The 27,874-nt window shown below is 39.8% G+C and overlaps 2 protein-coding genes, 3 long non-coding RNA genes and 1 pseudogene across 12 annotated transcripts; 4 read left to right on the top strand and 2 right to left on the bottom strand.

Annotated features, from left to right (window-relative positions):
• Positions 1–2,616: 2,616 nt before the first annotated feature.
• LOC134195070 (uncharacterized) lies at positions 2,617–7,461 on the bottom strand. 6 transcript variants are annotated; one of them, XR_009972298.1, is made up of 13 exons: positions 7,021–7,461; positions 6,893–6,958; positions 5,597–6,820; positions 5,224–5,520; positions 4,994–5,077; positions 4,697–4,827; positions 4,497–4,619; positions 4,339–4,429; positions 4,083–4,248; positions 3,726–3,920; positions 3,504–3,666; positions 3,299–3,411; positions 2,617–3,230 (listed from the first exon to the last, which is right to left on the bottom strand). It is a non-coding gene; the product is annotated as an uncharacterized LOC134195070 (long non-coding RNA). The 6 variants fall into 6 exon arrangements; XR_009972296.1 differs by having other exon boundaries at positions 4,994–5,520; XR_009972297.1 differs by having other exon boundaries at positions 4,697–5,077.
• A 5-nt stretch (positions 7,462–7,466) lies between these two features.
• On the top strand, positions 7,467–8,219 carry LOC134195069 (uncharacterized). The gene is made up of 2 exons (XM_062664080.1): positions 7,467–7,707; positions 7,778–8,219. The coding sequence occupies exons 1-2, from the start codon at positions 7,514–7,516 to the stop codon at positions 8,025–8,027; spliced, it is 444 nt and encodes a 147-aa protein (XP_062520064.1). The 5' UTR covers positions 7,467–7,513; the 3' UTR covers positions 8,028–8,219.
• A 35-nt stretch (positions 8,220–8,254) lies between these two features.
• Positions 8,255–16,857, bottom strand: LOC134194945 (uncharacterized). Of its 3 annotated transcripts, none has more exons than XR_009972266.1 (4): positions 16,802–16,857; positions 16,345–16,635; positions 14,539–14,655; positions 8,255–8,604 (listed from the first exon to the last, which is right to left on the bottom strand). It is a non-coding gene; the product is annotated as an uncharacterized LOC134194945 (long non-coding RNA). The 3 variants fall into 3 exon arrangements; XR_009972268.1 differs by lacking the exon at positions 16,802–16,857 and adding an exon at positions 14,731–14,950 and having other exon boundaries at positions 16,399–16,688; XR_009972267.1 differs by lacking the exon at positions 16,802–16,857 and having other exon boundaries at positions 16,399–16,688.
• Positions 11,150–12,490, top strand: LOC134195203 (uncharacterized; annotated as a pseudogene).
• A 45-nt stretch (positions 16,858–16,902) lies between the features above and the next one.
• Positions 16,903–24,674, top strand: LOC134194884 (uncharacterized). Its single transcript, XR_009972258.1, has 5 exons — positions 16,903–16,981; positions 17,084–17,133; positions 17,212–17,391; positions 17,451–17,550; positions 24,319–24,674. It is a non-coding gene; the product is annotated as an uncharacterized LOC134194884 (long non-coding RNA).
• Positions 24,675–26,830: 2,156 nt separating this feature from the next.
• Positions 26,831–27,403, top strand: LOC134194541 (testis-expressed protein 30-like). Its single transcript, XM_062663484.1, has one exon. The coding sequence runs from the start codon at positions 26,831–26,833 to the stop codon at positions 27,401–27,403; it is 573 nt and encodes a 190-aa protein (XP_062519468.1).
• The last annotated feature ends 471 nt before the right edge of the window (positions 27,404–27,874 follow it).

Genomic DNA, 27,874 nt, shown 5'->3' with positions numbered 1-27,874 from the left:
ACCAATGAGAAGCGCAAGATAAGGCTCGAGACCATGACGCGACGTAACTTTGAACGCAGGGCGCTTGAAACCGAAGACGGACGCAGGCCGAGACTGCTGGCCAAGGCTGCACTCGATTGTGAACGTAGAGCTCGTGAAAGCGAAAACAAACGCAGTGCAAGACTAGAGGCCAAGGCTACACTCGATCGTGAACGTAGAGCTCGTGAAACCAAAGACGATCGCAGTGCGAGACTTATGGCCAAAGCTGCACTCGACCGTAAACGTAGGGCTTGTGAAAGCGAAGACGGACGTAGAGCCAGACTTACGTCCAAGGTTATACTCGAGCGTGAATGTAGACTTTATGAAACCGAAAGAGAATATCGCTCTAGCTATAGGCTAGGGAAAATGGCGAAACGAGAATGCGAACGTCGTACCCGAGAGTCCAGTCAGGAGCGTTGCTCAAGACTCCAACAAAAAGCCAAACGTAAGGCAGTCAACGTTGATAGTTATTTGCGCGTGCAGGCACATCGGCCTAGACACGTAGAGTCACCCTGCTAAAAGAATTTGGGTAGAAGTCAATCAAAGAGTGAAATACCCGATGAAACAAGCTCTCAATGCCCTACTAGAGGTGGACCTGGCGAATTGGAATTGGTGGAATTGGCGGTTATTCTGCCGGTACAGTACGACATACGTAAATGTAGTAGTTGGACGCGGTACCGTCGGGGAGAGGGGCGTGTCGGCAGCACAGTACGGTACACGTACATTCCCTAGGCCCTCCCCTTCTGCCATGAGCACTGCGTGCGTGCTCACCTTTACTATTTGATCTCGTAATTAACTTGTAGTGAGTGTGGGTTGTGTTCTCACGGCACAAGAGAGAGACAGCATGAGGTTGTAGAGGTTCTATCTGCGCTATCGGGTAGTGTTCTATGTGATGTACAAAATTTAGACATGAAGTGCAAATTGCAGTTGGGCCAATCGTACTCCTACATCTACAGTAACGACGCGACCATACATTTCCAGTTACTAAACATTAGTAACTGTCTGAAGCGGCGTACGTACAGGTGCAGAAACACGGTACCAGAAACGTGCTGATGTGATTAGCAGAAACCGCGCCTAGTTTAATTGAATCAGCGTATCAGCACACGTTGGAATGCACCTCTATGCCGTCCAATGGACTCCCTACCACGTACTGCTACTCGTTCTTTCAATTTCCTTTTTCTGATGCACTCAAATTATTTGAGAAAACGGATGAGCATTCAATTTCTGTTAGTTCAAATCCGGCCATTAGTTCATATATACACCTACGTCCGCTTTCTCGTCGGCAAAGCAATTTTTAATATACTTCACCTAAAACTTTACAAATTTGAAATAATAAAATTTTAAATTTTGATTTTTCAAAAAATTAAAATTTAAAACTTCAATGCAAAATTTTTAAGAATTGGTAACGTTAAATTAAAAATTTAAAATTTCAATACAAAAAATTGAGAAATTGAATTTCAAAAATTTAAAATTTAAAATTTAGAATTTGAAATTTGAAATGGCCGAAAGACCCACTGACCGATTTAGGGTACGATGAAGTGGTTGTGTGCTTTGTGAGCGTATTATGCTCACTGTTTTTTAACTAGGGTTTTGAACTAGAAGATATTGGATCTACATGTTTGAATTGTCGTTAAGTTCTTGTTATGGTCGAGATGTTTGGAAACTTTCATGTGAATTAGTGTGACTATGGTAATATTGTTATAGGATGGTATTTTTATTATATTGTGTTTAGTGAATTGTTGTGCTTCATTGCAAATACATAAAGCCACAGAGAACTCGTTCGGAATTGCAGCAGCTTCTAGGGTGTGTGTGTGTGTGTGTGTGTGTGTGTGTGTGTGTGTGTGTGTGTGTGTGTGTGTGTGTGTGTGTGTGTGTGTGTGTGTGTTTGTAGTTTGTCATAGTCCACAGTTGGAATGCCTGTGGAAACTAACATTTCCCTTATCATTTTTATGGACCTGCTTTTCCTTTGTTATTTGCACATATTTATCAAAGCCTCATTATCATCGTATGCTATTTCATTGCTTGCACGGTCAGTCGGTTTTCTGATAATTGCCATGTATTAGATATCAATACAGGGCACATTCGCTCTATAGTAGTTAGGTGATATCCTACATAAATTTATTCTTATAGATTTTTCTAAAACCCACTGTTTGCAGCGAGGAGTGCATATTGTGCATGATCTTATGATTTCTTGAAAAACACGTGGTCTTGCAAGATCTGGTTATCATACTCTCTTCTAATTTGAATGTCTTAATCATTTACCTGAAGTCATTTGCAGTGCTTTCAACCATACATATATAATATATACATGAATATACTTCTACAGGATTCAATTTTTAACAAATATACAAAGTTTAGTGTATATAATTGCATATAGTAATCATTAGATTAATTAAGAGATACATTTACTACTTTTAAATTCCTTTAGGTGTTATAAACTAGCAATGCAAGGAATCTTTAGCAATTACATAAGGTATGTGCATAATGCAAAATACTCAAGTATTAACTGCACACATTTGCATATTTCTACATGATGAATGTCTTGCAATGCAGCAGTACAACACATGTGGCTTCAAAGGATGGGGTACCACACGAATATACTTTGCAGTTTAGCTCCCTGTATTACAATATTCTACAACGAACTATAGATTTGCAATAAATATAACCATGTCTCTATTTAACCTGAAAATCTCCCAAATTTGGTACTATCAAACCACAAATAGTTGGACCATAGTCATTGGAAGGAATATAAATACACGTCCTTTTAATATCACAGCAATCCACAATTGCAACATCATCTAGTTCTTCAACTGTAATAAAGGATGTTCCTACAGCTCTATCACATTGGAGCTGCCTTATAAACGATTTGGTAGAACCAGTGACTTCTCTGCAAATGTTGATACAGTGATAATGCAGTGTCCTCAACAAGGCTACTGGAGTAGTGTCATTCAGCAAAGGAAACTTCAAAATGCTGCCGTATATTTTCTGTCCTGTGTTCTGCTTCCACCACATTGCTGCATGTGTTTCCCTTTCCATTTGAATTGCAAGCTGTGGTACATTTCATGATCAACGATCCCTCTAGTAACTGAAAAATTGTCGTCGCTGTTCTTCCCAAATAATCTCTTACAGCAGAGACTTCAATGTCATCCAGCTTCTCCTCAACAACTGGCAAAAAGTAGGCTAGCCTGCTCAAAACTTGGATTGTATTTTGCCTATGGCCATATATGTATTCCATATACCACTTTGCAGTAAACTGGATAAAGAGAAAGCACAAACTTACCTAGCATTATGATTTCGTCTAAGACGTAGATGCAAAGCATAGTCTTTGACGACTTGAGCAGTGGCTGTTTGACATCTGGCAAGCTGTTGTCTCAAAACAAAATTTTGAGAAATCTATACAAGTAAAAACTTGTTGCAATGACAGATTTCTGCATAGCACCAACGCTACCTGTGAACATATGCTCTTCAATGAAAACACGACTGACCTGGTCTCCTATGTGCCTTGTCCCAGAATAAAGGTGACCTATTTCCTTCACCATATTTTCAAATGAGAACAATGAAAATTATTGGCCCACAGAGGACCAATCTCAATAACCTTTCTCTCCAAATGCTGCAAACTATGAACAGTCATAGTCATTGCAGTAGGTCCTAAATCAAGACCAGTGTAAATGACATAGCAACTGACGAATAGATATCATAAGCTATACCATAAAGTTGTTCCATTTCTTTGACAAAGTAAGACAGCAGCAAGCCAGCAAACCTTGCTTCCTTTTTAGATGGATTCAACAACAATGTTGTGATAGCTTCAACCAAAAGGGAAAAGTGAAGAAAATAGTCTGGAGGCAAAAACTGACGAACGACAGGAAGTATAAAGTATAGTAGCAAGTTATGGTACTCCATTGCTAGAACAAAAAGATTATGCACTGAAAAATGTTTCAGTCAGCACATACATCTAGACAATATCATGCATCGATTATCCATGCAATAATCATATATGTATAACAACTACCAGTAATTCGTATGTTTAAACAATTATCACAAATTTGTTATAGACAAGTACTTACCTTTGAAAAATTTAATTAGATCTAATGATCTTGGTTTTCAACTAAAGTCATGTGGAACCTTTATCTTTGCTATTGTGTCACTGATGGTTTTGATTTCTTCCCAGATAGTACTCCTCCTGGTGAAATTCAGGTTCAAACCAATACCTTAGAAGACGCTTGAAAACTCCTACATTAACACATATTACAATGTAAAAGCAAGACAATGCTAATTTCATTGATAAAGTGTTGAGTACGCGATGCGGTTATAAAATTATACCTTCTAAGACAGTGTGCATATAGTCAATTGGCGGATCATCAGCAATTTCAACCAACTCATGCATGACACTCTTGCCTTTAACTCCATAAATCTGCACCAGAAGCATAAATGTGCATGCAGTTAAAGTGACTAAATTTTTTTTAGAGAATTTTAATCACAGGTTTTCCAGTCAATTCTGCTCTAGAAGCATGGTCTGTGACTGTCTCCTTTGTCCTCCAGTCGTGTTCACAATATGGATAGACCTGGACATGTTGAAGTCGCCTGCCTGGATGTAGGCATTGCTACAAAAACAGTGGCAAGGATTCAGAAAACCATCAAAGATGTTTGAAAAGGTAAACCACAATGCAAAATGTTATACCGTGCATCCATAAGCTTCATTGAATTGTACATGATTTAGTAGTTGAGCTCTAGCTGGCAAGTCCGCAACCACTTGACATAGTCCAACCTTCCATGTATAAGACCCTTCTTCTCCAGATTGGATTGTTACTCCTTAAAGACACATGTGCAAAGGAGATCTTCTTAAAGATAACCAAAACCATTAAACTTCTGGTATGTAAATATGAAAACCACACCGCAGCAAACATGGTCAAAAATGGTTTTGCATAAGAATGGAATTGAAGATGCATTGTCACAAACGAAGATTGCACTGCTGTACCTTCCTGGGAAAGACTCTGCATTTTCTCCACAAAAGCATTCAGAAACAAATGGATTTTGGGTTCGGTAGGACCACACAAAAGTCCTGCCAGAATCATGTTGTCAACATTAAATCTAGAATGGAGATTGAAACATAGGGCATGCTGTAATCAGAAGCAAAATAATAGTTCAGGCTTGTTCAAAACAAAAAAATATAACAGAATTCAACACCACATGCATTCTACTTCAAACCTTAATTAATGGTACAGGTAACTCAACAACATGACACATCAAAGGCCACACTGATAACTTTGATGACTTGAAGACTGGGGCACCATCAGCATTGACAATAAGCGATACAATTTGTCCATTGACTGAGCTCTTGATTACCTTATACCTAACTACCTCAACAAAATTTATGTACAGCAACTCAATCAATGGTATGAGCGGCAACGTAACCTCTGACTGTCAGTGATATCTTGGATTTTTGGTGCTCAACACGTAGTTCATCTGAATTGGAAGACTTTTGTAAAAGGGTCTGTTTATTCTCTAAGGAATTACATATACAATACCTGAATAAATTTGGAAGGCTTTTAAAACAGAACAGCTGCTATTTAAACAGTACCTGCCAACAATCTTGAGAGTTGAAGAGTTATGGGAGAGATCAAGTCATGCAGGCATAATGTAGATTTCTGATAGTTTTGACATATGTTGTTATCGCACAACTTTGTAGCCTCTTCTCCACACAAACCACACACCAATGTCTTTGTTGGCTTGCAAAAAGAACTGTTAACGTCAGACAGTAAACATTTCCTGAACCACTTGAACCTAACCATATGCATTCAGCCTGCAGATATACTTACATATTAAATATATTAGACTTCAAGCATCTCAGAAATCAACACATGTAACTTCCAGACTAAAGTCTCCTACGTTGGAATTCTCATACATGACCACTAATGTACCTGAACAAAGACTTGATACAATTGTTTGGCTCTGGGCAGTGCAATGAGATAAGCTGAAGAAGATCACTGATGGCCACGTCTGAAAGGTGATGACGAATAGCAAAGATTGAAATCAATAAAACACTTTGATCTTCTTTGATTGGACAGCCAGCATACAGTGAGTTGTATTCCTCATTTTTTGTGTCCCTACGGTTCCATTCTCAACTGTAGTACTATCTACATTCATGTCCCTACACCAATGCTATGGTAATTGAGTATAGGTTATCACATGATTAGTGTGCTATATGCATGACTTTCACCAGAACAAAGGGCGAAGTTATTGCCCACGATAAAGCCGAGTGCTCTAATCTCACTCCAATGCCGGTAAAAGCCATATAACATGCTAATCATACGGTAAGTTATTTATACCATAGTCACGTGACGTTTATAAGTATAAGTGAGATATTAACTGGAAGTAACTTAATTATAGAATATTTGCTGTGTAATACTTCATATACATCATCTCAATACACACTCGTGACTTGTTGCACATCACGTGACCATGGTATAATGGAAATTAATGTACTTTAATTTATATAGACATTATGCAGTAACTGTGCACTCATACATGTCTTCTTTCTGGCTGTCATCAGAGTCATCAATATCAGATCCATCAACATCAGAGTCATCAACATCAGAGTCATCGATATCAGAGTCGCCAAATTCAGAGTCATGATCATTGTCTACATCATCGCTGCTGCTACTAGAACTAGAGTCACTGGTGGTATCACTAGATTCATCTTGTTCAACGTCACTTAAATCATAGTAGTTAGAGCCATTTCTGTTATCAGTAGATTTATTGCTGTCATCATCTTGTGGAACATATGTGGCAGTTTAATCATGCACTGTCACATTCATTGACATAAGTCAACCTTCCAGAGCAAATTTAAGAAGTAGTGATGCACATGCACACTTACAAAATTCAGATGAACTCCTTGAAACTTCAGTAGTACGATCTTTGAGCTGCTCCACTGAATGCAGTTCTAGATAGTTATACTTGAATGATGAAATCTAGAAGCATGTAATGCAACTGTACACTTCCTACCATCTATCTCATGCCTCTCTTGTAAGTCGTGGTTGGGAAATCCCTTCGAAAAATGAGATTCGTTCCAGTAGACACTATTACTCTCTGTGCAATCATCAAATCAATTGCATCTCTAACTCAGGCAAAAGATATACTCTGTATATATTATTTCAGAAAAATACAAACCATTGCAACTTCTATTTTCGATTTTCCCAGATTATGTTGTATAGATCGATTACCAAGCTTTGGTCGCTCATATTTCCTAGGTGTGTTTAATCTATCATTGCTTCTTGCATTGCAATGTGATCTTGATTTGTGATCTTGATTTGTATTTTTGCCTTTTGGTAGTGAAAAAATTGGACTAAAACTTTTAAAACAAATTTGATCATATCAAATACTGAAACCAACAATTGGTGACCTTATTACACTATTAATAAGCTAACCATGTTTCCCTTGAAACTAACGAAGTGGCTACGGGTACGGGCCCGTACACCCAACTTGCTCCGGCTACGGTATGGCACACTGGTCACATGACAGCTTTGCTTTTCTGACGCTTGCGCATTGTTTGCACGTGCCGGTGACTGTCTGTACGTGCAGACTTCAAAGTTACCCGCGTAAATCTCCCCCGCGCAAGTGTGTTCTGACCACCGCCAGTTTCTTTCGCGCCCAAATGTTTGCGAATTTCTCAAGCTCGACAATCAAAGGCAGGTTAGACAATCATTGACTGAAGCGGTATATATACATGGTGGGTGGTTCCGATAACAATTCACACTCGTAGGTCTATCAGAGAGCTGACCAGGCAGGAATGCGGTAGACTGAAGTTTCCTAGTGTGAGTCCAGAGCAGGGTCAGGTCATCACTGTGTCCAGAAGCACTCTTTTCAGCAACCCCCACACCAGTACTGTGATGCCCAGTGAGTCTGTGCGCAGAAGACTAGCCGGAAAGATCAATCAAGACTGTGACTGTAAAGATGAAATCCAGGTTGCTGGATTCTTGTTTGGTGTATTTGATGTAGATGGAATTAGATAGTTCCTAGCAATACACGAAGCCAAATCCATCGCCTCACAGGTAAATTTGATTGATGCAAGAAAGAACACATTGTTTGTCGTACTGACCCTTGCATACATACACTTGACATGAACTTCACAGGAGCATGCACGCACATGTATCTGGTAAATATAAAGGTTTACACATTCAGTTGGTGCCAACAATACTGCTGACTTAATAAATACCGTAATTCACACCACTCTGTGCCCTCTGTCATTTATTGTAATGCATCTTCAACGTAGACACAGAACATACTTTAAAAAACCAGCAACAGGTCTCAAAGCAAACTACCATATGCTATACATAGAGCAACCTCTAATCTTCAAATATAAAGTAGTCACCTCTTTCTCGCCTAACGAAGATATAGAATCGACAATAAATATATCATTCCTCTTGTCCTAATTCGACTGCTTCTAAGGAAGCCTCTAAAGAAGCACTCATTGATGATTGATTTCCGAACTGTGAATTAGTTCCTCATACTTTGCGACTCAATTCCCTCTTTGAACAGAATAATCAGCTTACCACAAAAAATTCCTTTCAGCATGAGTAAAGTATGGTCCTAGGAGGAAAGTTGAGGAGTCATAGATGAAGCAAACTACTATCAGACAGATCATATGCAATCACACACATGCAAATCTTTCAATTAAATCAATCAATATTAAAATAATGTCACAACTTTCTAGATTCCAAAACTAGTTTTATCAGTTTTGCTTCTCTACCATACAATTATGCAATTCAGAAATAGTGCAATAGAAAACTTTTCATAATTGATATTACTTCAGGATTAGGGTTACATGCCAACACTTCATAACCTGTCAGCTGAGCAAGCCACACATGGCCATCTAAACAGTTCATTAGGCAACTATATGGTGCTAATTCTAACTTAATCAGTACTGCTCCAAACTGCAGTAAAGTTTTCAATTAATTATTCTTATACTTGGATGTACCAACAACTGACATTAATAGAATATCACTGTGCCACAACTGTCAACATTATCATGCGAACAGTAGCTCTGTTAGCAACATAATTCCATTGCGAAGATGTCTACCTAATTCTGCACTAGGGGTAACATGTTCTTTAATGTTTCTCCATTTAATTATTTGTTAGGTCACTCTTGAGAAAAACTGGTTTTCTATAAATTTCACCATTCCTGACTTCTTGGATGTGACACCACTCGACAACCAAAGTTTCCAGCTATTCAAAAACATGTTATGGAACCAACCAGCATCTGCCATAACAACGACATGTGGTAACTTAAGCAGTCATCAAATTTCCATGTTGACTTGCAATCGTTGGCTAACAGAGGACATTCTGCAAAACTTGTCTGATGTCTTAAATCAACGTTCAAGAGACTGTCTGAGCATAGTTCTCTCTGAGTATAACAAAACACGATCGCACAAAGCTGTTTTAGCAGCTGCAGAAGGCAAGGAAAACGTACGTCTTGCATTCTTGATCTTAAACGTTTCGGTAAATCAATTACTTCAGACCACCATGGCTTCCAACAAGTTGCTAACAGGAAATCACTGGGTGGTAGCTGTAATAGATGTCTGTGCTGAAACTACCTACTACTGTGATCCCTTAGGTTTTCCTATTCCCATCAATCTGTCAGTCGAAACACAGCAGGTTTCTTTAGAACTGAAGAGGGTTCTTAGCAAGCAAATGAAAATGTTCTATCACACGATTGCAATGCATAAGCCGATGTTTGGTCCCAATAGTGAACACATCTGTTCTCGAAATTGTTTGAACTTTCCAGTTCAAAAGTGTTCATCGGCATGTGGAATAATAGCGTTTACGTTTGTTGCAATTTCTGCATTTACCCCAACAAATGTCTGGGAATGTATATGCTCACCCCACATGGCTCTGAATGATGTAAAGTCAAATTTGACTCTATTTTGGCAAGCAAGTAAATATTCACCTTACCTACGCAAGGTGCTAGCGTGTTGGATATCCACTCGGACTATTGACGTGACAAACATCATTGATAAGTCTGCACTTGTACCCACGGCATCATCTTTTAACAAACAAATTTCATATCAACATCAAGCAAGCAGACTTAGACTTAGACTTAGCCTGAAGCAGAAAGACTGCAAAACTGAAGAAGACAGTTTTGGTCACAAAAATGCACCATGTGACGAAGGTACAGAGAATAGCAATGACAGGAGTCCGTCTACTACTCACTTAGACATCTCTTCTGTAACAGTTCCACAGCTCACAACTGGACAAGAATTTTCCTCCTTTGAAGAGCTAAAGCACTACATTTCTGGTTATGAAAGAGCAACATTTGTACAACTCTACATTAGGAGATCCAGGTCAGTAGAATCTGCCAAGAAGCGAGCAACTAAAAAGAACTTCAATTCTGACTTAAGGTTTCAGAATTACAGTATAACTGTATTCATGGTGGAAAGCACTTCCAGTCACTGGGTACAGGAAAGCGCCCTAATCACTCGTAAGTCTCATTTGTTTGTCGTCATAGCTATACAACACCTTTATATGTACAACTTCACTACATTGCAGAACCTTTCAAATGGAATGCCCATGTTTTGTGAGAATTGTAGCATCAACAGATGGACAGAAATTGACCATCAAAAGTATCAACCTCTAATATAATCATGACATTAGCAAGGTAAGAATTATTGTCATTCTTGCATTCAATAATTAAAAGGTATGGCATATTGCATTGCACTTGGCTGTGGTACTTTAGAGACAATAACAGCACCTTCTTGTTTTCATAGGAACTCTTCAAGCAACTACCACGACAGAGAAAGCTTTCCAATGATGTCAAGCAAGAAGCGCAAAAGTTGCTGTCATTACAAGCAAACAAGAAGATGGTTCAAGATAAACTGTCAAACGAAACAGGCCAAGTGGTTCTTTTAAAGGACCTGAGCAATCTATCTACGCTAATGAAGAGTGGCAGTACCCGTAACAACTTAGAAGGTACTGTCAAGGAACTGACAGAGCAATATGGTAGGTTATTATGTAGGTTTTAAATGCTGTAGAATGTGTTGTTAATGTGCATTTGGGGTGGTCACGTGTAGGTTCAAGTGTGCATGTAATGACAAATGACCAAAAAGAACTATTGGGAACCCATTTTCAAGATGACCAAATGAAAAAGGCATTCGATGCTTACACTGAGATATTATTTATTGATGCCACCTACAAGCATCTTGAGCTGCGGTTCCCATTATACATTATCCTCATAAAAGATGGCAATGGGCAAAGTGAAATTGCAGCAGCATTTTTGTTACTTGAAGAGACTGAAACATCACTATCAAAAATCATGTCTATTTTTAAAGAAAACAATCCAGCTACCAGAGTTTTGATGGCAGACAAGGACATGACTGAACGTGACGTACTAGTATCAAATTTTCCAAATGCTGACCTTTTGATTTGCCTCTACCACACTCTCACGTCATTTCGACGAGAGATTTCTTGTGAAAAAATGGGCATCACATCAGGTCAGAGAACCATGTTTTTGGAACTTCTGCAGCAAATGGCATATGCCACAAATGAAGTAAAATATACAGAATTGTATTCTCGTTTCAAAACCTGCGCTCTCGCAGCTGTAATCGACTACTTCAACAAGCAGTGGCATCCCATTCGTAAGCAATGGACAATGGGTATGAAATACAGCACAGGCAACTTCTTGAACACGACCAACAATAGACTTGAATCACTAAATGCCAAATTAAAATCTGTCATTCCTCGCTTTTCCTCCATGGGAACATTGACTGAGAATTTCTTTTGTTATTCTGAGAGTACTACAGTCAGAACGAGATCATAATGCAAGTCTTTCAGTTTTGAAAGTGCCCACTGCATTTCATTCAACCTCTGATGAAGCAAGCAAGCATAATATGCTGTGCCTTACTCCCTATGCCTATAAGTTTGTGAAAAAGCAAATGGATATGATTGCAAAAGTAGCATTAAAATGTGCAGAAAATCAGCAGTATCATGTGTCCTCTAGTGAAGGCAATATTACAGTAACTGCAACCTCATGCCAGTGTCTAGGATGGCTCTCAATGAGGCTCCCATGCCGTCATATGCTGTCGCAAGGGCTGGCATTGGCATGAGCTTATTCGACGAAGGATTATGTGACAAAAGGTGGACACTACACTACTTCAAGTCAATGCACAGTATTTTCAAAGAATTTGCCAGCAATCAGTCGACTGTCTCTTTTGTTACTAGTTCATTGCCTCAAACACATAACTTAGCACAACCACTCTCTCAGGTTTGTATTACATGGCTAGAACTTCAACAACATTGCCTGCAGTATGCTCTGGTTCAGTTTCAGAAATCTAAACTTGTTTCAAGAGTCACAAGTAAATTATCTACCCTAGCTTCAGAAGACTCTGGACTAACCTTTACCAAGCGATTAGAATTGTTGAAACAATTAGTTACAGCATGGGAAAATGGAGAAACAGTTGCATTAGTCAATGGTAAGACCTAGTGGCATTATGTATACAAACTGTGTGCATACACCAATAATGTGAGCAAATACACATGCGCATGCTGATGCAACAAGTAGGCACACACATTGTACATATTTACTTTGTTAAAGACAAAATGGTGTCAATTTTGTTTGACAAATACCTAAATGTGTGCAGACCCTACAAAAGAATAGCAACAATATTCAAAAAATGAAACACACAAAAACAGAGCTCAACAAGGTACACTCTTTTTCCACCGGCAATAGTGATACTTAAAGGAAACATGTTCTGACACTTACAGTTCCATCAGTAAAAATGAACCAAGAATCAGAAATGAATGCCTGCATCCCGACACCAAATGCTGCAAAGGCAAACCGAAGACAACTAGGTATGTTCTTCACCTTTTGCATACTGCCTGATATTACATACAACATTGAGTCCAGTGTTGTTTCTTTGTATAACAACAAAATGCGTTGTTTGTAATAGAGACCAGAGCAGAACAACTGCTTGAGAGTCAACAAGTAAGTTAAATATATACTCCACTGACATGGTATTGTGAATTGTGATCACTATAGTTCTTTCTTTGATCTGCTCAAATGACTGACATACAGATAGCAATTATTGAACTAAGCTTCTACATAGTATGACGTAGTCACTACAAGTGTTTCTAGCCATTATGAGGAAAGTAGTGTCTTGATTATACAGTACCATACCATACCATACCATACCATACCATACCATACCATACCATACCATACCATACCAAACCATACCATACCATACCATACTATCCCATACTGTATTGTACTGCAGTGTAATATACCCTACTATACTACTGTATTCGCCTGTAATATAACGTCCTGGGCGTATAGAAAAGAAACGCTTTTTCCTGGGCGTATACTAGAGCATGGGCATTATTTTGGTCCCAAGCGTATACCTGGTTGCAAAATGCTGTCGTTTGGCCAGTCATCATCTAAACACTTGATGACAGAAATACCACAAATGCTTGCAATTATCCATTTGCAAGATCAAAGGTAATGGTATCTGTACAGCATCAGCATAAACGCAGAAACTACACTACACACGCAAACCGGAGTGGTCGCCCTGAAGTCAGTCAAAAGCATCAGGATTGGTAATTGCAATGAAGACATGAGTCTAGCGGTAAGCACTTTACTCAACGCTGACACCAGCTCATCAAACGCACAAAGACGGAGACAAATGTTCTGTGGACCCAGTTTGTTTTGTCTGCGCACGCGTATCCTGGGCTTAGACTTGGTCATGGGCGTATAATTGGGCATGAGCATTTTTTGGGCTGAAAGTTCTGACCTGTCACACATGGGCGTATATACGGGCATGGGCGTTATTCGGTATGGGCAAATAGTAGCAGTATAATATACCATGTAATAGTCATAGCATGAGTTGTGGAAATCCATGTACATTGTTATTGATCCAAAGCCTTCAAGGCTTATCAATGAGCTAATTGACAGAACCACATGTGAGATCCAATTATCTAGTTGATAATCCCGAGAGGTTGAGGTGTCAATAAAATACATGGACCCTATTACAACCATGCTATAAAATATTTAGAATATATCATGTGACCTTTAGAGGTAATGTGATTAGTGAATTTGGTACGGTGGCAGTTTTGAACCTACCAAGACATTTCTATCATGTATAGAACACCCCATATTGACTAATCAGATTGTCTAAAGATCACGTGACGTATTCTAAAGTATCCCTTACTTCACCACACCATATTGGATGTTATACCATGGTCACGTGCGTGCGACCAGTCACAAGCGCATATTGAGGTGGTGTATATGGCGTATTGCACAGCAAGTATGCAATAAGTTACTTCCGCTTATTATCTTACTCTCATTCATACTTACATGTCACGTGATCATGTTATAAATAACTTATGGTATGATTAGCGAGCAATATGGCTTTACCAGCACTCAGAACGGGGTTATAAAGCCATATAGCATGCCCATCGTACGATAAACTACACTTATACACAATACTACTATAAATAAACAGATGGTATACAGATATGAGGTGCATTTCTTACCTCTTACAGTCTTCTAAAGGATAGAAGAGTTATGCGACCTCTTCTGGTTGTTTTTTGCCTTTCGTCCTCTTTCTAAAATGTTGAAATAAGGACTGATGCTTATTCTGGTTCTTCTACCTGAAAAAACAGAAGAGAAAGTCGTGTACATAACTACTGTGCCATTTGCATGTAATAGACAGCCACTTAATCTACCTAGCTTGTTGTGCTATACAACAATAGGGTACATGGCAGCAGAGGAGACAGGGCCATTCTTGTGGGACTTGATGATACTTCCTTGATTAGCCATCAGATAAACAAGATGATTGACTTTCTTATACAATTGGTAGACATGAGGCAGAATCGTTGAAAAACTAGACTTTCCTCCATCCAAGATATGAGATCTGCTTAACCATATTGAAGGCACGTTTCATACCTAATTTCAAAAGGACCCAGTCAGGATAGAACGTCCTCTAATGCCAACCTAACATGCATATGCTTAGCTCTGAACCTCCTTCTGTTAGGGTTACGGTTACTTACGAGTTAGGTCAATGCTGGAGCCAGCACCAGAATCAAAAACAACTATGTCTGGCCGCTTTCATTGTCTACGTACCGATAAAAGACTTCTTTCTTGTGATGAAGATTTAGTTCATGAAGGCAACTGCTTCAACAGCAACTATTTCATCATGTTCCCTGACTGACTGACTGACTGACTGACAAAAACCATTTATAGACAAATTTCTAAATACAGAACACCAAAAGTTAAAAATATTATCCAGGACAGTGGAATCACGGTCACAGCAAACTACAAGTTAAAACTAAGCGCAAATAGTAGAGATCAATTCTAATGAAAAGCGCCTTGAATGGCACTGTGCACTGACTGACTGACTGATTAACTGCCGTTCGTTAGTTGCAACACATATCTGTCTACAGAGAGAGACACATCGAAAACGTAAATCTGTTTAAGCCACTAATAGTAGCACTGGAGAAAGATGGATTAACTAAATGAATTGTTTCTGACTGTTTGTATCACATTATCTCTTCTTGTTAAATCACAGGATAATGACTTTGAGAAATCAAAGTTAGCCAATGAATTGAAACAAGATCTCCAGAGTGAGTTTATAAAATGAAATCAGAGTGTACTCAATATTTGGTGCATTGACAATTACATTTGTTCATGTCAGGTATCAAGATGCCGTCTACATATCGAAAGAGAGGAAGACCAAAGGACACGAACTAACAGTGATAGGCCTGCCATCAAAAAAGAAGAAGTCTCTGAAAACTCTCCAGCCATTTACTAAGTTGCACACATCAGTAAAGGAGAAGGGTAGGTATTTATCTGGACTAATTAACAAGCACATCCAGCTAGTTACTCTGTACATTGTGCAGTAATGCTAGAATGGTTCGTGGACGCAGATTTGGCAGCAGGTGTGCTGAAAAATTCACAACAACTGCTTAGTGAAAGAGATGTCGAGGCTAGGACAGCGATGGTAACTGATGCTGTTCTGGATGAGAATGTAGACATTCATTTAATCAGGAAGTACTTTCAACACGATGCTTGGCTGCTTGTGACCCAAGTTGTACGGCAGAAGCAGAAAACTCAAGGATACATTTGCAAGTACTGTTCCCATGATCTAGATGATGAGTCACAAGCAATTTTGTGTGACCACTGCCTTCAGTGGTTTCACATGAAGTGCGTGGGGCTGAAACAGAAGCCAAAGAAAAAAGTACTGGTTTTGCAGACATTGCCACCATGCACGCCTAATGTAGCTAGTGCTCTACCACGCTAGCTATAGCCATATTTACGTATAGATTATTATCTAGACATACCTACGGTCGACTAAGATTATAGATTGCTTAGCTGTGACAACTCCGTTGACTTACCGACTCAACGCTATGCGTATACGTACAGTGTACGTACCGACAAATTGAGAGAGTGTCATGTGACCAGCGTGCCACATCATGTGACCAGTTTGCCGTACCCGTAGCCGGAGCAAGTTGCGAGTACGGGCCCGTACCCGTAGCCACTTCGTGAAACTAATGCAACTAGACAGCAATCGAAGTCTCCCAATTGATGACCGAAATCTACTACAATTTATGTGTCTATTTCTTGTCCAGAATCTACAAAAAAAGCACCGTCATACCCAAACACATACCCTAATAACATTGGAGAGCAACAGCAGAACACATGCACCAGCCATGAGTATAGGCACAAATTGACTGATGTAACAAACACTTATCAGAAAGTCTGAAGACTTCCTAAGTAACTGTTTACAAATGTTCTGACCTTTGATATTTCTTCCAGTGTCAGAAAGATGATAATAGACAACTGTAACTCTAGAACAAGCGCGCGCTACTAGCCTAATTGGTCAGCTGACACCTTTTGAACAAACCTTCACGTATGTAGCAATGGAATGTATCAGGTTAGCGAAACCGCCGAAGCGTGAATCTAGTGGACGAATAGAGAGTGAGTCTTTTAATTCTGTTAGATACAATGTGTGCCAAAACAGCGTGCATGCTTGGGCATGTTCATATTCTCATCGGCACGTTTTGTCGTTTTCGTTGCAAGCTAGTGAATCATGCCGAGTGCGAGACAGTCGAGGAAGAGACTTAGAAATGGTGCGAAACGATCTATCAGCATGTTGGCTTACCATTTCTTCTAATAGTTGGCTTGTGGCTGTCATATGGCGCATACAGAGTCGGATCAAGCCTCTCACTTTGTAGTAGAGTGACTAGAGTCTGACGCAGGACATTGAGTGTCGTTCCCAGAAGGAAGATTGTTTCCGATCCTCCTCTAGACGTGGGAACAAAGGTTCTGGTTAGATTTACAACCAGGAAGGGTCACACGAAGGAAGAGCTTGCTGTGCTAGAGTGGAGGTAATTTATCACAAAGTCGGTTTATTTTTAAATCTATCGCAAGATACGTTTTCATTTAGGTCGAAAGAGGCCATGGAAGCCAGCTTGGACCGCATGATGAACCAAGTGGAGCTAGATACATCTCGGAACAAAGCCCAAAGCAGAGCTTGGGCCCCTGAGGTTTGTTGCTGGCATGTTTCAAGCCTTTCTTCGTTACTAAATTTGTTTTAGTCATGATCATGCTTAATGATAGCTCTGATGATTAGCTTGTGGTTATGACATAACGAGCTCCAATGCCTGGCTTCGCCTGGGTAATAATAGTTTAATCACACAAATTATTGATTTGCAGACACTGTTTGCTATTAATGACAGACAGACAGGACAGACACAGGACTCAGGTAATTAAATTTATGACAGCTGCTGTTCAGATGTGAGACAAACAATGGTTAGCTGCGCAACTCCTTGTCTGCCAACAAAAGATATGGTTGGGTACCACTTATGAAAAAAGTATTGCATATAACCAGTCATTTTCTTCTTTTCAACGATGGCAGCAAGATAACCATTTTGTCCGTGTGTATGGCTATCAAAGAGGAACAGACTAGTGTTGTCCAAGCAGACAGTGAATGAGTATGATATGGCGACAAGTATACCAGCAGTACAACCATTCAACGCTGATTGTTGCAATAAGCACTCTTCAAATAGCCTCCATTTGCCCGCCCTAACGAAAATGTCCGTACTTGCCATCAAATAAAGTGATGGTTCCAATTGGATTGCTTCCTTAGCACTCAAGAATCCTGCAAGTGGCAATTCGTCATACCTTTTATTCCCCGCACGTATACAATTTCACAGGCCATCCTTTTGAGAAATAAACTCTTGGACACTAGTTTGGGTAGCAAGAAATTTGTGAGCAACTGTTGCGCTGATCAGGGTGCAAGCGTTGCTACCATCACGCTTATCAATTCTTGACTGACATTCTGAATACTCATATAAAGTCTCTACAGCTTTGGAAGGACAAACCGTTTCACCATCGGTCACAACCTCTGGAGAATGACTGTCAGAAGCTGTTTTGAATGCTCTGAATAAATTGTGAAAGTGAGGACCTGAAGCCAGAAAAGCTGTTATTGGTTGATTAGTCTGTGTTGCAAACTTTTGCAGCTTTGTTTATAGGTTTGGCTGGCTGTTTCAATTTGGCGAAAGAGGAGTCTGACAACATATTACTGAATGTAGAATGTGAGAGGGAACTCTTCACAGTGTCAGCAGTTGAATATACAACGGAAAATATGTGTTCTGCTGTGGGCGAGCTTACCTCTTTAACTCCCAGCAGCATTGACCAAACCAAATTGAAGTCTTACTGGTATGCATGACAAGCAGTGTTTGTCAAATTGGTAGCCCGGGCACTGCGGACAGCCACAAATATTGGATGGGCAACCAAAAATGCATCTGCAGGTAGCCCGGGACAACTACGCAATGTTTGGGCAACATAGCTGTTCTTTGCTAAGATCCAATAGTTTCTGTTTTCGATAAAGCATCAGACTGTTTTTTTCTAAAGGTCTAGCTAGTCATGTTGTTCTATCTTCGTTTCTTTGTAATCAGCAAGAGTGAAGGGTGTGACTACTAATAGTGTCTATTGTTCTCAGTATCAATTACGATACTGGTCTAAGTAGGTCATGGGGCAACAAGTAACAACTTACGGGTGCCTTGTGATTTAGGCTTCTGGCAAATAGCCTTGAACAGGTGGCATACAATTATGTAGACACCTACCCAGTGGCTTACTGCTGTCAACAGTTGCTGTCAGCAAGTATATTACTCCTACTTTTCTAGATATTGATAAGTCATTGTAGAGGGCATGTAAATAAATCCTGTAGATAACATAAAAACGTTTGATTTGTTCACAGTCACAAAACTGGTTCTTAGTATTAATACACTGTACAGCTAGCAAGGCAGCAAGGTCAGATTCCTAGAAGCTGACGTACTTCAAATTAATGGTTTCCTCTCTTTTGAGCGTAATGGTTGTGGTTAGTAAGTAGAGCAAGTATTGTAAGTTCCACAGCTGAAGCATAGTCCTTTGTTTTATGAGTGTTTGCCATTCTCTGCTCTTGGTTGGTTTTGTTCTTCTTACTTGAGACTGTGTAACTAACATTACGTTACAAGAAAGGCTCCAGTAATTATCACCCACCAGATTACAATTGACGCGGCGGAAAGGAATCTGGCTATGCGAGACTACTCTCTCATGTGGATGACTCAAACGGACAATGACTGTGACTCAACCACAATGACTGTGACTCAACCGGATGACTAGAGTCTAGCGTATGCACTGAGTATGGGGCATGGAGAGATAATGATCCAGATGGTCTATGCCAAGTACACAATCTATATAAGAACACAGTTTCTAGCACTATGATTAGAAGTCGTAGTTGTTACTGTTCAGCAAGCTCAACACGAATGTGAGTGTGCGGTATGGCTGATTTTTTGTTTTCAACGCCCACCATTGGTAGCTTTGAAATTGATCACGTTACTACTCAGTTACTGCCAAAGGATGCTCCTGGCAATTCAGTACCAGTGAAAGTGCTAGGAGATGGTAACTGTCTCTTTTGGGCTGCAAGCTTTCTAACTTATGGCAAAGAGGACCGCCATGACCAACTTCATGCTGCTGTGATGACAGAGGTAGATGACAACGTCGAGCACAATGCTGATCTGTTTCTAGGCCACGCTCGTCATCACTGGCTTGACGGTCAATGTGTAGGTCTACTTTCCCAAACTCTTGGTGATGGACCAAGCCACGCGTTTTCCTCATTGCTGATGCAAAAGTCTTCTCTTCGCGATTTTTCATACATTGCTGGCCTAGAAGCAGAAGAGATTATGTTCAAAGTTCGGTACTTGGTGTGGCATGCTTGAATTAGCTGGCTTGGATACTGTCTTTGGACACCCAGTACGCTCTGTCTACCCAACAAAGTTTCGCTTCGCTTGCCATGCTTTCATGAATGCTACATTTTATCCTCGTCAGCTAGCGCAACAAGAACTGCAGCAGGAACAAATCCCCACAATAATCATGTGGTCTTGCATGGCAATGTCGGCGGGAAACTCACCCAGTCCAAACCATTTTGTGCCCTTGGTCATCCCAGTGACGGTCTCAACTGCAACCAAAGGAAAGTCAACGACCGAGTCCTTTGCTAAACCAAGGAAACGCCTCTCAGCAAGAAATAAATCTTCCCATCCGGTTTCATAAAAGACAAAGCAACAAATTTGTTTAGCTTTGTAGGACTAGAAACAGAACAATCTCATGTGAAGATTCCATCACCTGAACATTCCATCTCATCACTTGATGAAAGTAGCCACGCTCTACATGACCAGAAATTGCAATTACTAGCAACCTCACCTACGGCAATAACACAGGCAACAACAACAACTACAACAGCATCGCGATTATCAACATCAGGGTGTTCTCTTTTGCCAACTATTGAAAGGCAAATATGATGTTGAATATGATGCTGTAAAGCGACAGAGAAAGTTTGTTTCGACATGGAGAAATCATTACCCTTGGTTGCAAATATGCGTGGAAGAAAAGTACAATGACAGCAGCGTTCGTCCTGATTTTATGCAATGTAGAGTCTATGTAAACAATCCACTCGTTGCCGACAAACGTAGTGCATTTTTATTGGCTCAACAAACTTTAGAATAGATCCCATCTAGCAACACTTGTCAAGATAGCATATTGCATGTGTACGTGCTGAAGAAATGCGAGCAGGACCAGTGAACGTCGAAATTACAAAGATCGGAGCTGGCCTTCTTTCTCTTCATAACAAAGAACGGCAACGTTATCAGTATTTGTTTCGCACAGCATACGCTGTTGCAAAGAAATGCAAGCCTTTTCTTGACTATGATTACATTTGTGAGGTACAGCAGGCCAATGATGTTGATCTAGGTAAGAACTATCTGCGCGATAAGTCTGCAGCCTTGTTCACGAAGTATGTTGCTGACGATCTAAGGTGCAAGACTGCAAATGATTTAAAGCAGTGTCGCTATCTCTCCGTGATTTGTGATGGATCAACAGATTTGACTGTAGTGGAACAGGAGGTTGTCATGGTTCGCTGCATTGATCTTACGACTGGTCGACCAGTAACATGGCCGGATCCAGGAATTTTTGAAAGAGGGGGTTCACCTGGTAGCAGTTATTTATAGCATTACTAATTTTCTCTTTTGTAATGAAATTATATGAAATTGTTGAACCACGCCCATTGGAAAAGAGGGGGTTGCAACCCCATGAACCCCATCTGGATCCGGCCCTGAGTGATTAGGTTGGCTGCGTTGATAGAGTTGGAACACGCTCACACAGATGAAGTATATACAGCGCTAAAGGATGGTTTGCGAAGAGTTATTAGTGAAAAACCCGAGGATACCCTCAGGCTCTGTACGCATGGGGCCAACATTGTTTGCGGGAATTTCGATGTTGCTACTGTCATGATGGGTGATTGCAACAGTGTCAAAGCAAAGCTGGTCAGAGACTATCCTTGTGCAGTTGTAATTCACTGTGTTGCTCACAAACTAGAGCTTGGCATTCTTGATGCAGTTAAAGCGGTTCCATATCTTGCAGAGTTTGAAGCAAGTACTGTATTAAGGAAATTTTCAAAATATATCAGTATTCACCTAAACGACAACGAGAGCTGAAACAAGTTGCATCTACTCTTGACGAAGAGCTCAAGTCTTTTTCTGATATCAAGCAAGTTAGATGGGTTGCTAGTAAAGAGCGGGCTCTGAAAGCAATCCTGCAGAACTTGTCATCTTTAGCTGCCCACCTGGAGCATATGGCTGCTGGCGACGGAAACAGTAGCGAAGAGAAGTCTAGAGCTCGAGCTATATTAGATACCATCTTGAGTCTTCGTTTTATTTTTTGGATTCACATGATGCTTGATTTTCTTGCGATTGTGACTAAAGTCTCAAGAAAATTGCAACAGAACAACATTGTTTAATTGCAGTGCCAATCATTATTGATGATTGCATTGATGCTTTATCAGACCTTCTATAGCAATGTGGAGATTATCGTAAGAAGTTCAATGCTATGTTCAATGCACATGAGAGCACATTTGGTACTTTGCAACTTAGTTCTCGGCGATCAACCAGAGGTGGCATCCATGCTAACACTGTTACCACTGTCGACTTAGATGACGACGCAGAGAAGTTTGTGAAGGGTGCTTTGTCATATATGAAAATGCGCTTTGGTTGCTTCAAAAATCCACCATTTTATCACATTTCGCAGCATTAAACTTTAAGAAATGGCCATACGATGAAACCGAGAGGAAGATCTTTGGTCATGACCACATCAGCAATTTAGTTAGAGCTTTTGACTTAGCACTGAAAAATGCCAGCTGCAATGTGGAAAGTGTTCGCAGTGAGTGGGGGAAACTGAAACGCCATGTAGTCTCACTTCGAACCTTCCCTATACTTTCAGTCTACACTGATCTATTGAAAGGTGAATTCAGCAACCCTGATGGTGACCTCCCCAATATTCTGCACCTTGTGCACATCATGCTCATTATGAGTCCCAGCACTGCTGAATGTGAAGGGCAGTTCTCGGGTAAAGCAAGCCATGGTACAATACATTGGTAAATTTATGCTTTATATCTTTGTTATGTGGTGTAGGCATGAAAATCATAAAGGCCAATCGGCGATGTTGTCTACAGCAAGACACATTGAACGACCTTATGAGGGTGCATTGTGATGGTCCAGATTTTCGGAAGTTTGACCCTGATCCAGCCATAAATGCTTGGATTCTTGGGTCAACTGGTTGGCGACACGTTCATGGTCATCGTCTTCCCAGAAAGAAAACAAATGTGAAAAGAAGTGACGGGTCTGATGGATCAGACAGTAGCTAGGTCTACCTTTATATTGCATATTGCAAACTAGCTGCTAAGGCTTAGAGCATAACACCTCTTGCAGTTACTGAGCAGTAATAGCTATTTCAGATCGTCTCAATTCTTAGTTTAAATTTCAAAATAGGTAGTCTATGTGCTTTCTTATTATTAAAATTAAAGGCAGCAACATATGTAGATGTCATTATGGACAATTAGACATAAATTCTTAATACCCAAAATATTTTGGCTATTTTAGTTGGCTAGTAGATTAAGCAGCTTCTGCACTTTTATGACGGGCAACCTAACATTTTCCCGGGCTACCGACACATGGGCACATGGTAGCCCAGGGACAACTAACAGGTGTAGCGATTTGACAAACAGTGATGACAAGAGTATGAATGATCAAATGCAAATTCCTATATGAAATGAGCTGCTTAGACTTTGATCTCTAAACGTAAATGCCAGTGCTATCTCTTAGAACAGGTACTTACTGCAAGTAGCTCTTATTGTACCACAAGATTTTGTAGCCAGGGCTAAACATGTCTATAGATCCGAATCTTTCCGAATCTCTACTCATTTTTTGTCAAATTAATGCTACTGCTTAATATATATAGCACAGCCACAGAAATTTGTTCTCCTTTGCATGCAAGATGTCTTCTTGTGAAGTCTACCCAGACGTGTTCCGTGTGATTGATTATCTGAACAGCTTTGCATCTGTCATATTCAGTATGCACCCAAGCCAATTTGTGAGTAGTCGCCATGGCTACTAAAGGAGTCACCACTTAGAGTGCTGAAATCTAAGAATGATCTAGGCACAGCGTTCTTTTGTTACACATTTACAGACCCAGCTAGTGTGTGATGTTAAATTGAGATCTGACAAAACTGTAGATTGTATGTATGTTTTGATACAGTTTGTTGTCAACCAGAGGCAACTGAAATTTTGGCATTTAGTTGCCCATGGATGGCAACTAACAGTGATTATTTTGACATGCTGTTTGGTCATTAATTGAGCAGGGTATTTCCAGGCCAATGTACCTATAGGAATGAATGCATTTGTACGGTGATGTGATGTTGATCTATGATGTAACTTATGGTTTAGTTTTTTAGAATGTTTGACCAAGAAATATAGTCAATCATTTTTAAAAGATTCTATGAACGCAATTCAGCAGTCACTTAATCAGAAGTGCCGGGATGCTGCTAGCTCAAGAAGACAGAAATTGAAGAGTTGTTCGAAAGAAGAGATCTCACCCAGAAGTCTTTGTGTTTTTCAAGTGAGGAGGATTGACATTTGACTATGTAGTAGAAATTGCAAGTGCATGGGTATATACTTTATAGCTATATGATGATTAAGATCCTCGAAGATCTTGAAAAGAATAATTGCAAGTTCTTAAAAGATTGTACATGTGCCAATTAGTGAACACACAAGTTCTTAGAATTGCCACCAAATTAATTGTCAGTAATTGCACATGAACTTATAAGATCTTGAGTTGGTTTAAGAATTTGCAAGAAGGTACGTCAGAAGTTCGACTTACCCTTTACTGTATGTACAGGGTGTTCCGGAAGTGGCTTCAAAAGATATAATTTTTGTTTACTGTTTGTTTTTTGACGTGTTGCGGTATATAAAAGACATGCAAGTTGAGCACAAGTCATCACACATATGCGACCTGATAAATCCAGTTTTTACTTGGGAATAAGACCGAGAGCTTTCCGACATCTTACTTCAGCATTCACTCCTTTACATTTACAGGCTTCCACCAGAGCTCCAACAGTGGGAATAACTTCACGATCACACCATAGTTTTAGGACCTCGAAGAGGCGCTTTGACAAATCATCCCTGTGCTTATGCTCGATGTTTTTCAAGTCCCCCCTTTGGTATCTTTAAGGCAACGCCAATCTCTTCCCATAGGTCTAGAAGTTCTTTTGAAAACTGTAAAGAAAGCAACAGATTTCAGACAACGTAAAATACTGTACCAACAAAACAGTGAAATGTGTGTCTTTTGTCTAAAGTTCAAACTTGGTTTTCTAGTAAGCTTTTGTAGTACGTACCTGTTGGATCACATTGATTAGGTGGATTCACGTGACTAACACATCTGTAGCTACATTAAGCCCGGTTGGTATTACTGGCTATAGTGCATGACAAAGTTCTGTAGCAAGACAATTAATTTCATGTGTGCATGTGTCTCATGTTCCATGTGTCTGAAAAGAGCTTACGTATATGGACGATTGTGCATGGAAACACTCATGCATGCAGTGCTGCACAGAAATGGAGACTTTACCATGACAAGTTGTGATTTATAAGGGCTCTAGTAGGCGGTGACTGGAAGTTGAACAATGAAAAACGAGGAGCGGAAACATGACGCAACGTCTCACTTTCCTGTCTAAACAGACAAGGAGTCCAGTGACGGAGCTGTAGACTATCTGTTTAGTACTTTCTACATCGTTTTAACGAGACTATTGTACTTGGTCAGTGGAGCATGCAGAAAAAGGTATGTCCATGCCTTTTATTATACAGTCTGTAAAGCCTTGACACTTTATAGGCCTTCCTTTGCTTGGGTGGTCCTTCTACAAGAGGTTAGCAATGGGGTGTTGTATTACGTGACCTTGGCTTATTTTAGTGTCAAAGCAACATGATGTCTAGCCTTTACTGTATGTACAGTGTGTTCTAAAGTGGCTTCATGAGATATAGTTTTTGTTTCCTTTTTGTTTTTCCTAGATTTTAACATCATTGTAATGTCATCATAATTACACATGTATTGTAACTAATAAACTAACAGAAGTGATTATTATTAATTATTATTATTACACTAATAATGATAATTGATAAATTAATAATAATCTCTTCTGTGGTATTGTTTTTACTTTCATTAGAGGCTAGACTTTTGGGACACCTCGTGTAGGTTACATTGTTTCTTGTTAAATGATTTCTATATAATAAATTTGATGTTTTAAGTTAATGTCTTGCTGAAGTGAGGTGAGAATTAAATGCTTATTCTAGAAGTAACTATTTGATTCTTCAATGTTGACAATACATGACATTTGTTTATTATTGTCTTGTAAGCTCTTGGCTTTACTGATTAGCAGTTTCAACTGATTGAAAGTTTGTAATTGGGAAAGCTTGGGTGAGGACTGGACTGTTTTGATGCTGCAGTCTGATTTCTGTAATGAGGCACTCATCAGCTATGCTTAGAATGGCTGCCTGTTTCTACTTCTCTGTTTTCAATGTCTGTTTGTATGATTATCAATAAATACTTTCTAAATAGACCAAAAATGCTATGTTCACGAAATGATGTAACTATAAGAGTGTGAGATTACAGACCATATAGACTTGACAGGACTTTTTTCAAGTATAGAAACATTGAATAGCTGAGGCTAACAACGAACATGTTCTTTCCTCTTTAGTTTCGAACTTAATTAAGTCATTTGCAGATGTGGTGACAGATATGTTTGCATTATGTCTGTGTGTGTGTGTGTGTGTGTGTGTGTGTGTGTGTGTGTGTGTGTGTGTGTGTGTGTGTGCGTGTGTGCGTGCATGCGTGTGTGTGTGTGTGTGTGTGTGTGTGTGTGTGTGTGTGTGTGTGTGTGTGTGTGTGTGTGTTGTAAGAAATCGCCTCATGGCAATCAAATCAATTAAGGCTTCACTCTCATTGATACATTACTCTGCAGGTCGATCAATGGGTGCTCAAGTTGCTGCTGCTTTGGCGTGTGAACCAGATATGTCAGATTTTATTTCTGGGTGTATTTTCTTGTCCTATCCACTCTACTGTCCTTCCAAACCCTTAGCACTTCGAAAAGAACATTTGTTACCTTTGGCTGTACCATCACTATTTCTAAGTGGAGACTCTGATGAGATGTGTGATAAGAACGTACTCACAGAGGTAGCTGCTAAGATGGCAACGCAGCCAGCTATTTACTGGGTGGCCAGTGCCAATCATGGAATGTCTGTGAAAGGTCGTAAAAGGATTGACATTGAAGAGGAAATGTGTGGGTGTGTAGTGAAATGGGTTACTAAGGAGTTTAGGAGATTATCCAAGAGGTCTGTTGAGGAATCAAGGGATCCTGTTGGTGCTGCACCAAGTGTGGAGAACTCACCAATCAAACTTGCATTCAAACGAGCGAGGAAATGTAAGAAGCATCCAAGGCAAAAGTCGAGTGAAGAGGCAAGCAAGAAGCATAGAAACACGTGATTGGATCTTGCTTGTATGGTACTGTAGCTCAAGCATCGACGAAGCTCTGAAGGTCGAGTGCACCAACACTTCATGTAATCGTGCATATATATTAGGCTATAATGTATGATATTAGGTTCTAATTAATAAGTACAGAAAAAATTACTAAGCTACTGCAACAAACTGTGACTTCTTGTAGTCATGTTAATTAACAAATTAGAATTAAATTGCAATAGGGAGTCTGGTCAAGAGGGAAAAAGGAATCATTGCTTGTACAGTAGTAGGCTAAAACATATATTTATTGTTCCAGTTCATACCTCAGAGTTAGTATGTTTTGAACACATCCAAGCAATACTACAGACATGCACCCCGGATGTTGACTTCATGACTGAACTATCAGTTCCAAATGTAAAGTGCTGCGGCCTATAGTAACGCACGTTAGTAGGTGTGATCAAAGTAATTGTAGTTACCAATAAAATTAACCAAACACAG

The sequence above is a fragment of the Corticium candelabrum genome, chromosome 19 (assembly GCF_963422355.1).
Source record: "Corticium candelabrum chromosome 19, ooCorCand1.1, whole genome shotgun sequence".
In the NCBI taxonomy this organism is placed as follows: Eukaryota; Metazoa; Porifera; class Homoscleromorpha; order Homosclerophorida; family Plakinidae; genus Corticium; species Corticium candelabrum.
The sequence above is the reverse complement of the archived record's forward strand: the minus strand, read 5'-3'. Positions and strand labels throughout refer to the sequence as shown.

Bases quoted from the DNA above. Each gene is read 5' to 3' on its own strand.
- LOC134195069 (XM_062664080.1), top strand. From the start codon at position 7,514: ATGGCACACTGGTCACATGACAGCTTTGCTTTTCTGACGCTTGCGCAT. The intron at 7,708-7,777 runs GTTAGACAATCA...TCACACTCGTAG, and splicing joins AGCTCGACAATCAAAGGCAG to GTCTATCAGAGAGCTGACCA.
- LOC134194541 (XM_062663484.1), top strand. From the start codon at position 26,831: ATGGCAATCAAATCAATTAAGGCTTCACTCTCATTGATACATTACTCT.